The sequence below is a fragment of the Chaetodon trifascialis genome, chromosome 15 (genome assembly GCF_039877785.1).
Source record: "Chaetodon trifascialis isolate fChaTrf1 chromosome 15, fChaTrf1.hap1, whole genome shotgun sequence".
In the NCBI taxonomy this organism is placed as follows: Eukaryota; Metazoa; Chordata; class Actinopteri; order Chaetodontiformes; family Chaetodontidae; genus Chaetodon; species Chaetodon trifascialis.
The window spans coordinates 3335004-3350337 of NC_092070.1; the positions used below are offsets into that span (position 1 = coordinate 3335004).

Sequence of the window (15334 nt, forward strand, 5' to 3'; positions counted from 1 at the left end):
ATTCAGTACATCAGTTCAGTTCATGACATTACTGCTGACATCTGCACAGCGTGTTGTAGAGTTTTTGACATGTAAATGTTTCACTGCCTGCATGTAACCATTAGTTTCCATTTGTTTCTGTACATGAAACCATAAGCGAAAGTAAATAGCCTTCAACAGAGAACCATGAACCCTACAGTATTGGACTACCTGCTCTACTTTCTGAGCAACAGCAACTTTGTAGCTCACTATAGTAAAAGATGATTAGGTGGATATTAAGCAAACAGTGAGAAAACAGGGTCCATTAAAAGACATCATCACAGAGTTATATCTGAGATGTATTGAACATTTCACTGTTTAGGCCCTCTGCTCCATATTACACCTGGACTTTGGCCTGAATACACCCCCTATGGAATTCCATGTCGGTTCATCAGTGAATCATCACTCTGATTTGTCCAGGAGGTTTTCCTGCCTTTTCTGATCAGTTTCTAATAGCCAGCTTGTGACCTGCTTCTAAATGTGGTCTCCAGATTCCTGCCACAGTTCTACCTTCTTATCCACCACCTCCTCCTTTCCCACATGCCCAGCTTTAGCCAGTCACCAGCCAAAAACCATCTGCTCCCCGTCAGTCCTCCCCTGCCAGTGCAGGACTATTCAGTCCATCCTCACACACCTGCTATTCTACAATTCTCCATCCCCACTATCTGTCTCCCTGCCAGTTAACAATAAAGCCCAGCCTCTGCCTCTGCCTCTGGGTCTGTTCCAGAAAACCTTTTTCAATCTGAGACACGGTGAGCTAAATTTCAGGTTACTAATTGCTGAGTAAAAGTACACAGCCCATATATGACATTAAATCAGTCACCTGATCAAAAAATAATACAAACATGCCGTAGTCACAGCAGAAACCTCCTTCCATCATATCAGAGGTTAGTGAGACTGACAGCCTAATATGTCAACTTGAACAAAAGGCCAATACTGGTCTGATGGTTCTGTCTAACCCCTGCATCTCAAGCCAAAAGCAAAATATGAAACTGAAGTGGAAGAGACACAGACAGAAAAAGAAAAGACCAGTGCTTGCACTCAGCAGAGCGCCATCTGTCTCACTGCCTTAACATCCTGTTTGATCTGTGTTGGCAGCAGCAGTGTGTGATTCATACTCCATGCATCTCTGGTCAAATGTTTTGGAATCAAACTTAAGAACCATAAATGAGGACAAATGAGATGAAAACATCGACACTAACAGGAATGACATTGACCTGCTGTCCGTAGTATGAACTGCAGCCTTTCTGCCATTATGCTATTGATAAAGAGTTCAACATAGTACCAGAAAGTTGCCCAGTGACATCATGGGCAGACTCTGATATTTGTTTTCTAATATTTCAGATAACCATCAATATGATGAATGATTTTCTTCTTATACCATAATAACATTTAGTACTTACTGTATACACAGTCCCTTAAACCACTTTGATACTTAGGGTACTTTCAGACAATTCAATCAAGCTGAGTGAATTTTGTTCAAAGTCAACTTTGCAAAGTGGAGCAACCACAGGACTGCATGATAGTATGTGATTTAGCATGAATTCTAACTATGCTATGACTGAACAAATCTGCTGATCATCAGCCTTCCCAGAGCTCCTAAGCAATCCATAAATCAGTGATCTATACAATTATGCAAGATCATTTGTTAATCGTGTTAACACGTGTGTCAGTACAGATTTTGCAAAGAGAGGCCTGTTTCTACCTCTTCATCGTTATGACAGATGAGGTCCAGTTCCAGTCTCTAATAATGCCTGTCATCTGCCATTTCTCCATGAAGTCTTTGTGACACCGGAGAGGATAAACACACACCAGGTTCAGTAAAGTGCAGCATGGCCTGTATGTAGCGCTGATGATGTAGGATGACTTCACCAAAACTGTTCAATGAATGAGTTATCTGTCAGCCCATAAGACTTCATGGTCACTCCTCTTAGTTCATTTGTAATAAGAATTATAGAAATGGACAAGAACTAAAAGGCAACAGCAGACCAAACAACAGGTGTGAAAGCATTTTTTGAGTTTTTGAATGAATACTGTCCTAAAATAAGCACACACACACACACACACACACACACACACACACACACACACACACACACACACACACACACACACACACACACACACACACACACACACACACACACACACACACACACACACACACACACACACCACAGTGATCACTGCTACACATTCTCCATGGCTTTGATCCCAAAAAAGATTTTTCACTTTGCAGGTGGATCACCTGGTGGATCACAGACCACACATACAGAACCCTCGCTGTAATGGTCATTTAAGAAAGCTCCAACTCTTCAGTCTTTTAACACACACAAAGCATTACTGCAGCCACACAACTCAAGAACTATTCAACTATGACTCTCATGACAGATATGCCACTACAGGTAGGTATTGTATTTTTGCCAGCCGCAACAGCGTGGCTGGCTATTGTTTCCATCCTGGAGTGTGTGTGTGTGTGTGTGTGTGTGTGTGTGTGTGTGTGTGTGTGTGTGTGTGTGTGTGTGTGTGTGTGTGTGTGTGTGTGTGTCTCATGATGGCAAAATGTGGTCCTACAGACACCCATTGCAGCAGGAACTAGCAAAGAAGCAGTTTTGAGTACTTTGCAAGGTGACTGTCTGCCTGCCTGTGTACAGATTTTGTCAATGGAATAGCATCACAACCATGCATGATGTATAAATCTATAAGAATCAAAAATAAAGATTGCCATGAATAACTTCGCAGCCTGTCACTTCCTTCTTTACACAGCCTTTGGCAACATTTACACAATCCTTTAAGGCAGGCATTTCAGACATTCATTCACATCATTTAAAGTATTTTGAAGTATTCAGTGCATAATCACAAATTTAGAATTTGATCTACACATCAAAAATGTTCATTCCACATTCTCGTTCTCCTGTTCTGTATCAGTCTTCATTTACGTTTACTTCAAGCAACCCAGACAATCTGACCTCACTGACCTGACTTCCTTATCAGATTATCAAGCATCCCTCCACACCACCGGCTCTGCCTGTGTCACACCTACCTGGTCTTAATGGTGGGGTTCATCCTGAGTGGAAACAGTCCCAGGTCTACGTCTTCGCTGTCAGGATTAAACTCTAGGGCTCCTGAGACGTAAATCAGAAAGTAGTCCCAGAGCTCGGGTAACTTCTGGGAGGAGAGAATCATGAGGGAAACTTTAAGGGTGGTTCTGTTTGTGGGAGAGGAACAGACAGCTGTCATCCAGAGAGGGGGGCACCCAGCTGTATTATATCACCTCCCTTCAGCTTGCCTTTAAGCGCTCCCCGCTGAGCCAGCACCAACAGTCCACTCAGCACCTACATTTAGCTGACTGACTCCTCCCCTCAGGACAGGAAACAAGAGCAAAATGAATTCACCCTCCCAAACTGCCCTACTTTCCCATGGGATCACTCACATTTCATCTTTATTTATCTATATTTAAATGGAAACCATTGTGTTCCTGGCAGAGAAGTAACTGGTCTAGCTGTTGCTTTACTGACTGTATTTCCTGTTGGGCTCTAAATATTGTGTCATGTAATCCTATATGGCATATCAGCAAATGAACAATAATAAATCAGCCAGTGTCAGAGCATCACATTGCTTAATTTTGTCAAGGTCAGTATGACTGAATTGAATTTAACCTTAAATGTCCTATTTTACCCTGAGTATTTACTGACAGGGGAAAAGGTGCTAATATCACTGCAACAGTAAAGGTTTTGCCAAAATTAGCACAGAGATAACACCATAACCCTAACTCCATGTGCGGAGTGGCTGAAATAAAAAAACAGGCAAAAATCAACTATACCTTATGTCACCACACACACACACACACACACACACACACACACACACACAGGCTACGCAGGCGCGCACATGCACAAGGTGTGCACATTCTTTATTTGATGGAAATAAATTGTATCGACAAATATGACCATTTTCAAAAAAGAGAGGTTAGACTACAGGCGACACAGCGCGAGGCTGATGTGGCTGTATATGATGAATCACACAGGTCATCTGGTGCATACGACACACACTGTCTGATAGAAGGAAACTTAATTTTAAAAGAAAGCCAAGCAAAAGAGTGATGATTCCACGTATTCGCCGCTCTGTGAGGCAGCTGTAAGGAGCCAGGTTTTATGAAAAGAAGATATGTGCCGAATTTATCAGGGGGCGGGGGTATTGATTTGGAGGGTTTTCAGTAAAGTTTAAGGAAACAAAAACAACAACAACAAATGGCGTTGTGTATTTCACTCCCTCTCCAGAGCGGACGCGTGCGCCGGGGTTGACCCGAACTTGGTCTCTGTTCACGTACCAGTAAATGAGCGACAGTCCGTCGAAACGCTCAAGTTCTCTCCCCCGCTGCTTCAGCAGAGACATATTATCCAAATGTGGTCCAGGTGTTCAGCCCCACGCTGCTGCTGTCAGGTGTCACAGTAGAAACAAAGTGCCGTCGTCCCACAAACGCATAACTCTACCCGCTCTTCAGCTGGCCTCGCGCTGTGAGGCTGACTCTGGTGCCTTCGCTGACTGCGTGGATGTGTCAGCATTCATTCCCCTGCAGATCAATGAGACGGACACTGCTCGACGATAACGGGACGCTCTGTCGGCCCAATTCTAATCTGACCGACACGTGGGCTTTTTCCTGCTGACTGACCTTAAGCCATCTGTTTTGACAAAATTTCAATGCCGCACCGCAGTCCTCACAGTCCCTACTGTCCGTGCAGCAGGCGAAGCCCGTGTCTGTGTGCTGTTACTTGACCCCTATGGATCAGTGCTGCTGCATTCAAGGTCCGTTTAGAAAAACAGTCAATAAATCATGCCGGGAAAAGAAGTCTACCTGATAGGAAGAATTCACGACGCCAATTAATGACGCCACTGACTCAGATTTTATGAATCAGTTGTCACTTGGTTTGTGATACTGTAGACTAAAAGCATTTTTTTTTTTTTTTAATTCAATTTAAAAAGGCGTTAGACATGATAACATAACATAGTCTACTTGGAATAGTAATTCATCTTTAATGTTTTTTCTTAAAAAAAAAAAAAAGTTCAACTTACTTGTTAAAATATCTTAAAATCATAAAAAGTTAACTGAAAAACTTGAATCTATGAATATGCAAATATTGCTCACCTGAAAAGCTGAACAACTATTATTATCATTTGAAGTACCATGACCTGGATGAATGACAATCTTCACAGATCTTTCTGTACATAGTTTCTCCTGACAACTAAATGCATTCAAGAGCAGCTTCCAGCATATCTGTGCCACAGTGTGGAATCAACTGGATGGGTCAACGACGAAGCAACTCATCTACTGGTATTTAAATGTAAAATGAAATTCAGAAACCAGAGCCTTGATAAGCAGACAAGCATTTTGTTTGTGTGTTTAGTTGTTTTGTTTTATCGTTTGTTTCAATGTCTTGGAATCTCTGGAAAGCAGTATTGATACTGCATGGATTATTTTGGCAAAAATAAGGAGCAGCAGAACTTAGGGATGCCCCTGTGCAGAGGCAGGAGTAAGCCACACACACATGCACATGTCACAAGCAGGTCTCAAGACTTAATCTTCAAGTCACAACCAGGTCCCAAGTTACTGCTGTGAGAATTAAGCAAGTCATAAATCAAGTCCTATGAAATTCCACATTTAAATCAGTTAAGACAGTAGTCATAAAAGAGATAAGTTTTATTTCAGCATTAATGAAAGCAGTTGCACCCTTCTTGCACACTATCTTACTGATATTTAATGATGCCCCCATGTGTCCTAATTCAGTCATGGTTTTGAGTACAGAGGTTATAGTCAACAGACAAGGCATTGCTCACAGAGGTTTATGTGTTCTGCGGTCCACTGCATAAGTGCATTGAGTCTCTCCCTGATTCCACCTACTCAGCTGATAGACTTTAGAGTAAGACTTCGGCATCATTATCCTTCGATGTCGGCTCTTCCTATCATTGTGAAGCAGAGTTCACCAACTGTTGGATTGTTCACCCACTAATAGGGAACATGAGCTGGGTTTAGACCATTGTGAGCCAGGCTACTCTCTACAGGGCCTAGATTGTGTCGATCTAGACTCTGTAGAAATTTGACCTTTATAAAATACAAACAGTGGTGGTGCAAGGCAAATATAGATAAAATCTCCATATGATCACATGGAGATATTGTATTGCTCTACAGAATACAAGTTGCTATATATGGTCTCTTGCTGTCCATGGTGCTGAAACAAGAGGAAGACAGGGACAGAGTAGCCTATGTGTCACTGTGTATATGTGTCACAGAATGAATCTTTTTCTTTTCTTTTTTTTTACTCACCTCTAATTGTAGAGCAAAGACAAAATGCCCAGTACCTTTGTCATATAGCGCTCCATGGGACTTTAGTTAGTTTAGTGTTACAGAGGATTCCATTGATATCTTTGCCAAGTGACCAAGTCTCTCCTGTCCGCAGGTGTTTCTCAGGTAACAATACTTTTCTGACAGGAAAAAGACCTCCCTGCAGATGTGCTTGTCAGAGGTATGTTGAGCAGCAGCTTGCAAACCTCAGATAAGGCAGTGGTTAGTCCATCTTTAGGAGGTGGTGGCTTGTAAAAGAGGGCTTCCACATAGATGACCTGTAGTTTGTTTCTCACTCCTTGTTCATCAAAAAGTGGTTAAGTCTCAACCAGCTGAGAGAGCTCATGGCCAGGGAATCCTGCAGGCTGGGAGTAAGTCCCAAATAACGCATTATCCAGGGCATGAAAAATTCATGCCTTCATGTCTTCAAATCTTTGTGTCATTTGCTTCACAATGCCATCAAGTAGTTGGAAAAAGAGGCATTGCTAGGAATCCACAGGGCCTGTGTCCTTTGGTCACCATCTGTACTGACGCCTAGCTCAAAATCCTCTGAGGCGCAAACGGCTGCGTTTGCTGTATTCTTGACTCTTTCATCACATTTTCTATTCGATTCTTGTCCAGCTCTTGGTTCTGCCTTGTCACTTGTATTGCAGCTGTTGAATCTAGTGCCTCGTTTATCCTCAATCATCGAAAAAGTTTGAGTTTGAGTTCAAATGCAATATGACTTTGGGACTTTGAATGCCTCTCTAGCTGCCTGATCTGTCAAACTAGAGGCAAAGCTAGCGTTAAAGCAAGTTTAGTTTCCATTTCCCTTTAGTTCTCGCATAATTCCCATCACAAAAAGGAAAAATTGGCAAAATGGCAAAACTCCTATAAGACACAGCCGTGTGAATAGTTCCTTTGGCCATAAAGAGAAACTGCCACTGTTTAAAGAAGTCCCTTTCATAAATGTGGTGCAAAACTTTCTCACAGAATCTGTTCTCTCAGATTTCTTTTCCACCTCAGCAGCAGAGATAATCATTATGGACAGGAATGCTAACAATCTTGTCCTTACAAAAACAATGTGCATCATGCTTCCTAACTGATGTGGTCTTCCTTCTTACTGTGAGTATTTTCTTGACTCGCTTCTTCATCAAGACTTCGCCTTCTTCTGAACCTGATCTTCACGACTTAACTTCTCTTTCAACCTGCTTGCATGCTACATGACTCTCCCCACACTGATTACACTTGGATTCTTTTCCACAGTGTCTCCCACTGCATATTTCCAACAATGTCTGCAGTGATTGGTTTAGGGAACAAAAGGCCTTCTGGAGAAACTGATATGATCCAAGAATATTTGGGCAGGATTTCTGATTTAAAACTATACATAACAGAAGTTCTGAAATGCTGAGAACTGTTCTGGAACCAACTGGAATAAATGCATGACTTGGTCTCTTTTTAAATGCAATGTAATGTATTGGGCGATTATTATATCTCTCATTTCAAGCCTTTTGTAATATCCCTATTTGCACTGAATTCCTCGATTTGGCTGTAAATGACCCACTGAACCAGCACATCCTTGTTTTCTGAATTTCATTGGCAAAACAAAGGGTTAGACATCGGTTGTCAACTGGCTTCACCTTTTCACAAAAGAAGATGGTCAGGCACTTTTCTTCAATTTGGACTCTTGTTGACTATTGCAGGCTGTAGATATGACATGGGAGATCCTAAAAACTCAAGAGAAGTCAATCAACCTTCTTCAGTTGTGTCTGTGTCACTCATCTAACAATGATTAACACTAACTAGATTTACACCAAAATTTGTCCTCGATCCACTTGATCCATTTTGACTTGTTGTTCCTAGTCTGTTTTATTCCAGCCCAGTGGATTTCTTTGTCACTCCCCCATCACATCACTGTAACTTAAAATTCCCTTATTCCCCCCGATTTCTTCCCACTGTTTTTTTTCAGTCTCATCTACCTCCATCTTTCTTTCGCTGTCATTCCTCTTTGTTGTGTTGATAACAGATAAACAGCAACTTCCTCCTGTTCTCTAACCAAACGTGCATCATGATGGGCAGCTACTTGCTGAGTGACCTCTGAGGACACCATCAGGTACCCAGCCTATCCCTGCTGTGCGGCGTTTATTGTCCAGCTGTCTTTAGAAAGAGTATCAGCGCATTAGGAGTCATTGCTGCAGCTCGCAACAACTCTGCTGTTTATTTTATATTCACAGCTCCCAGACAGGATCATAGCTGCCTAAAGACACCAAGCTTGTTCAGTCAGTGTTTTCCTTGGAATTTCAGTGTTTTAGCAACCAGGGGAGTTAACATTCTGCAACTGAAAACTTACACATTGTTTATCCATGCTGCTGTCTTTTCGAACCTATGACACTATACATACATACTCTAATACATCAGTGTTTCAAGAGCTCTCCTATCAGCCACCAAGCTACCAGCCTCTAGTCATGCTGCCCTGTCCACAGTCCCTTGTTCAGCAGTCCTGTCGCTGGCTTCCTGTTCAGATCTCCAGCTGCTGGTCCCTGAACCCACACTCCAGTCTCCAGTCTCCAGCCCTGCTCTCCAGCCAAGCAGCAAGTGTCTAGAGCAATCCTTCCTTCATCACCAGTCTCCAGCTAAATCCCCGGAGCGGTTCGTCTTAGCCACCGGCCTCCAGTCCAGCCTCTGGAGGGGTTCAACCGTTGCCGCCAGCCTCCTATCCAGCCTCCAGAGGGGTTCCATCTTTGCTGCCAGCCTCCTGCCCAACCCTCTGAGTGGTCCTATTTCACTGCCAATCTTGCCTGTCTGCTCAGCTTCTGGGCCATCTTCCAGACCAATCCCGAGTGGCTGGTTGTCCTTCTGCCCGACCTCTCAAGCAGTTCCACCCATCTCTCCAGTCTCCTGTTCAAACCTCCTGAGCAGCACTGCCCATCTCTCCAGTTTCCTGATCATCCTCCTGAACGGCTTTGATGACTGGTCATCCTCCTACCCATGACTCAGCTCTTTGGCCCAGCCACCTGGTTGACCTTCAGACCTGCTCTGCCCTACAGTCCTGCCCCCAATATGTCCATCTAAGGTCTCCAGCTCTACCCCTGTTCAGTCCTCCATTCTTCAATGGAGGTAGTGGAGAGCTACAAATACCTGGGAGTTCACCTTGACAATGGATTGGACTGGAAGTGTAACACTGAGGCTGTCTAGAAGAAGGGACAGAGAACATTCTATTTCTTGAAGAAGCTTAGGTCCTTCAATGTGTGGAGCAAGATGTTGCAGATCTTTACCAGTTTGTTGTTGCAAGTGCAGCATAGAAACTGAATAAACTGGTGAAGGCTGGCTCTGTGCTGGGCACTGCTCTGGAGGCCTTATCATTGGCTGTTGGGAAAAGGATGTTGTGCAACCTTCTCACCAAAATGAATTTAATGTGGGACTTCATGCATTGAACTTTAGTTCTCTTAGTAACTTTGCACATCCAACTTTAATTTGCACTGTGAGAACTCCATCTTATATTTAATTTTAATCATTATTATTTTTTATCCAGTACAGATATATGTTACCATTACCACGGATATAAAGTTGTGTATATTTGCATGTTAGGACTGTTTGATCCAGATAAAAACCACTGTAAACATACCATATAAGGTGTGGTGATAGAATCAGTTTTTGGCAGACAATCACATTTTGGCATGACACCCTTCAGGGTTTTTTTTAGGATCCCAGCAGTCACAGACAGTCAGAGTAGTGATGGAAGGATGCTATGATAAGTCTCAGCCCTCAACACAGTCTGAAAGGACGAAAGCTGAGCCACCAACCATAGTAAAATTAGACTCAACACTACATCAGTGGCTTAAGAGACAGGTTGGGTCTGGAAAATGGAGGTTTGCTGGCCACAGCTGAGCAGCAAACCCATTTCACATGTGTGAAATTTTATCAATACATGTTTAAGGTTGATCTTAACTTTCAGTAAACCTTGTATTGGATGTTTGTCTGATGCTATGCATCATCCTAGCCTGGCTAGATGGAGTAAGTTAAACCTCTGTCCCATATGCTTCTCATCAGGATGTCTGCACTCCAATCTCCTTTTACCTTAATCCCACGGTGGAACTGTGAGGTTAACAAGCATCAGCATTCTGACTCTCTTGCTTGTAATGGCTGCAGATAGGATTGGGGACAGAGAGCTAATCCAGTCACGTCCAAGGTGATGTCCCTCTCAAACCCAACCACTTCAGCATTTGATGATAACTGTTGACCCTAAAACTAAGCAAACTAACAAGGCCTTCAAATGTTACTTGGCAGTCCTTAACAAAAATAATGAGTACTGTATAAAAGCTTTCTATGGCATCTTTTGTCTGTTGTATGTCCAGTTTCCATGAAAAAGTATCAAAAAAATATTGATGAATTCTGACAAATTACATATTTATAGTCTATTAAAATATAAGTAACTGTGAGTGGTGTCAGTGTTTCGAGAACAAAGACTATGACAGCAGCTGTATGTGAATCCTAGTGAGTGTTAGTCCAGTAACTTCCAATAAAGTTCAGAACTGATTACATTTGTATATATACACTGTAATATATTCTGCCTATTATTATTGGTAATTGCAGTTCAGGTTCACAGAATGGTTTTAGTGCTTTGTGGATGTCTATTGTGCCTCATGCTCATTGAATGTCAACTCATCAGAAATCCTCTATGAGTTCATCAAGTCAATCTGCAGTCTCCTGGAGGTAACTAAGCAGCTCAGCTGCAAAACTCTCTAAATAGGCTTACGAGTGAACTGGCATGGTATTGGGTCTCATTATAAACACCACAGGAGGACAGGCAGCTGGACATGTAGCACCCTCTTCTGGACAATTTCATAACTGCTGTTCACCTGCAGTTCCAACACACAACAAATCAAATGGAAGTCCTAAAGAACAATGTTGAAAGAGATGACAAAACACTAAGAGAATAATGATGTGTGCCTCTGTAAAATGTATCATAAAGTTTAGAATTACTTGATCCAAGAGCCAATATCATGAAAGGATAAAACATACAAGTCAAATGGAGTGGTATCCAGCCTGACAGACAGGTGTGTCAGACAGTCTAACCCTGCATAAGACACTAATGTATTCCCAGACACCGTCATCTTGTTGAAAATGCAACATTTCAGTCATAGACCATCATAGACTGCTTGATGAAGATGTTAAGACTGAATTTTCAGTCATAGACCTTCTGAGCTCAAAGGTCCACTTACTCACTTCCAGAGATTTCAACCAAAGGCAGATACAGGTGAAAGCTGAAGCTGAAATTTGAAAAGATTTATGTTACTACATGGACCTATGAATTTTGATTAGTTTGTTACATCTCTTTGGGGTCTGCATCATGGAAAAGGTTTTTGTAGGCCTGTTGTAACAAAATTATTTGCACAAGTGATGGTAAAAATGATATAGTGTCCGCAATTAACAACTACATATCGTATCATCCTTTTGAATGGAATGATTGAACACATTGAACACTGAACACATTTTGACAAGAAGCTTGGTGAGAGCTACTCAAAAATATTTCAGTGGCCTGACGTTGATGCTGTATGAAAGGTCAGAAGGTCAGCAAAATAAGGAGTAATCAATCTTTGGAAAACATGAGTGTGTATGCTAGATATAGTGGCAACCTGGCCAGCAGCTTTGACCTAACGTGGCAAAAAACACTGGTTTACCTGTACAAAATAAAAATGACTACAAGGAAGGAGTTATTGCTCAAGTTGGCAAGCAGAGCCAACTTCTATAATTCATTTTCACTTTTTAATCTGATGAGGATAGCTGGCTCTCATCTTCTTTCTCTGCTTTACTTCTCATCATCAAATGGCCTTTTGACCCCACGTATAACCTGCTTTATAGTGCATTGTGAAGATGCCATTGTCATGCAGTCATGTTCAGTGAGGAGCAGCACTCAGTTTGCAGTGCAGTGTTTCTCTCCTGTGGTGTGGGGCTGCGAGAAAGTGCCCATCAGACACAGGACACAATTATCACCCTAAAAAATTCAAGATCTGGCTAAGCAGGTTGACACAAACAGGTACACACACACACACACACACACACACACACACACACACACACACACACACACACACACACACACACACACCTCTGACATGGCATACCAGTCGGAGGTGTGGTTCCTTCGCTGTCAGGTTTCAGGTGCACAGAAAGTGGGATGGGAAGAGCAGGAATGTGATGTGATTCTTTCCCTTTATGCAGCACACACTCATCTAACCTTAATGAAGTGAGTAAGTGACTATTGCCCTTAAGCAAGGCACTATATGTACCAGAGGAGTAACAAAAATTTAAGGTACAGTCTTTTCGCTTCCCATGGATTTTGTAATCATAATCTGTTTTTGCAGTTACATTGTGGGGACGCATGTCATGTCCAGTGCACAAGGTTCACTGTAACCATATGTCAGGTGTACAGCAAGACTTGCTTAAAGGAACAGTTCCACATTTTGGGAAATACGCTTGTTTGGTTGTTAGATGAGAACATCGATACCAAATCAGCAAATTGTCAGCTACTATTTTGTAGTTTTTGTATGGATAGGAGGAGTTTGAGGAAAACAATAGGAAAAGGAAAACAAAATGTGTATTTCCCAATATGTTGAACTATTCCTTGAAACAGGTTAGGTGGTTAAAGCTAGCTCAGTGACTCCCCCCCCCCTTGTCTGTTGAAAGGACAGGTTACCCGGGGATCCAAGGGTGGCGCTTGTTATCAGCAACTCTCCATTCCCATATTACCCAGTAAGGAGCATATGTTAAATTGCTTTTGTGCCATACAGGTCCCCACATAAATGGCTTTGAACTCCCGGCTTCAAAGATTTCTTATCTTGAGGTTAAGGATTAGTTCAGAGAAAGCTGTCTGATTTGTAGCAAACTTCAAATTGCAGCGTGTCCCCTAGGCGTTGAGATTAGAGTTCAAGTATGAAGCAGCTCTCCTACAGGGGTAAAGGGTGCACTACTATTTTTAATTTATGTGAAATTGCACAGGGAGATATGATGTCAGATTACTCTTTGCAATAATTGCCATGGGATCTGTAATGACCATGATGAGTCATTACCTCAGTTTAACATCTCATACAAAGGAAGGCATCTCTTACAGAAGAGCATCCACATCACTTTATTTGAACCAGAGAGAAGACTGGCCCCTACTGGCCCACAAACACCACTTCTAGCAGCAGCATAGTTTTTCCCCAGAGGTCTCCCATATGAGTACAAACCACGCCCACTCCTACTTCAATCTTTTCAATCATTCAGCAGAAATAGGGCACATGATGGTATGACTGCAGACAATGACCCATCAGCCAGGCGTTATGAGACAGGATGGAATTCAAAGATGTCCAAGGGTGGGATCAATCCCAAGGTGAGGATGTAGGTATTCCAGTCAAATGGCTGGGCTGCTTTGACCCTAAAGTGAAGATGGCTGGGGTTAGGCACTGAGCCCAAATAGTTAGGCTTAGGACAACCCATTGGTCAGAGGACAGGACTAAAAGTGTTCCAAGAAAAACAAATGGACACTGAATGTAAGACAATACAATGGAGTCATGGTTCAGGGGTAGAGGTAAGGTTGCACACCACACACCAGCACGCATGTGGTGTTGGTTTGGTGACAGACTGTAACCAGTGTTGGCTCTGTAAGGCTTACAGCCCGGACAGACACAGCAGCACTTTCCTGTCAGAGGGGCTTTGTTGGGGTTTTGGAGGCTTTAGCTTCTGCTGGTCCCAGGACTCCCTAACACACACACACACACACACACACACACACACACACACACACACACACACACACACACACACACACACACACACACACACACACAAACAGACAACATTCATACTGTAGGAGGATACTGTCGAGTATTCTCCTTTCACAGACTGTTTTGTAAGAATTGTATTTTACATGAACAATCTATACAATGCCATAACTGTGAGCCAATGATTCATCTAAATGATGTCTTGATAGTGCATCCTACTGTGGACTTCACCATAGATACACCAGGTGTTTCCAGTGATCTACTTCATTAAAAATAGCAGTGCTACAGAGCAGAAATATCATATTACGAGTAAAAGTCCTGCATTCAAAATCTTAGAAAAGGTAAAAGTACCAATTCAGAATTACATATATTGTATTACTGGATTAGAATTACTGATGTATTGTGTTAATCACTTTAATGTTACAGCTGGTAAAGGTGGAACTAATCTCATCCATTTCATATACTGCTGGGTAACTTAATCTAATAATCATAATTCATAGTTGATTCATATTCTGCGTTAATCATCTGAATGTGCAAAGTGATTAAGCATCTTAAATGAATGCAGTGAAGAAAATGTACAATATTTGCTTGCAAAATATGAGCATGAGTAAAAGTATCAGACTTTGCCCTCCACCCCAGCAGGAGTGGAAGTATAAAGAAGCATAAAATGAAATATTCAAGTATGTTACCTTTGTTAGTTTAGTTACTTAGTTTATACACACTTACTTCACTGATACACCAACTTTTCCACCTTTTTTTCTGCAGACTCACTAATATATAGTTTTATTATTTAGTAAAGCTCAATAATTTCTGCTGCCCACTGCAGCTTTTATCAAACATTACTCAAACAGGAGTAATCAGTGCATTTGTTGGGAACCATTTTCAGTAGCAGATTAATCAACATTTGGTGCTTTAGTGAGTATTTCTGGCAGCAAGACTGTGTTTGTGGGATGGAGTTCAAATAAATTACAGTGTGTGTGTTCATAGTCATGAAGGAACATGTCACCCAGTGCAGCAGTATGGCTGACTGCTTTGATTATCATAGTGTTTGGACAGCAAAAGAGCTCTATGGCACAGAGGAGGGAAACTACCAGGCAGAAGGATGATGTTGTTTATTGTGTTACTATGCTGTATGCTGCATTACTGAGTAATAAATGTGTCCTCACCTCAGCATGGATAATACGCTAAGGGTGGAGTGGTGGGGTTGCCGGCAGACTGCTCTAACAATGTTAAG

At 42.1% G+C, this 15334-nt stretch overlaps 1 protein-coding gene across 1 annotated transcript in view; it reads right to left on the minus strand.

The window, feature by feature from the left end:
• Positions 1–4815, minus strand: part of LOC139344145 (syntaxin-binding protein 4) — a 75232-nt gene extending 70417 nt beyond the window's left edge. The window contains exon 1 of the mRNA XM_070982098.1: positions 4349–4815. Coding sequence (XP_070838199.1) covers positions 4349–4413 — 65 coding nt within the window. The 5' untranslated portion in view covers positions 4414–4815. The remainder of the gene's footprint in view (positions 1–4348) is intronic.
• Between the last annotated feature and the right edge of the window lie 10519 nt (positions 4816–15334).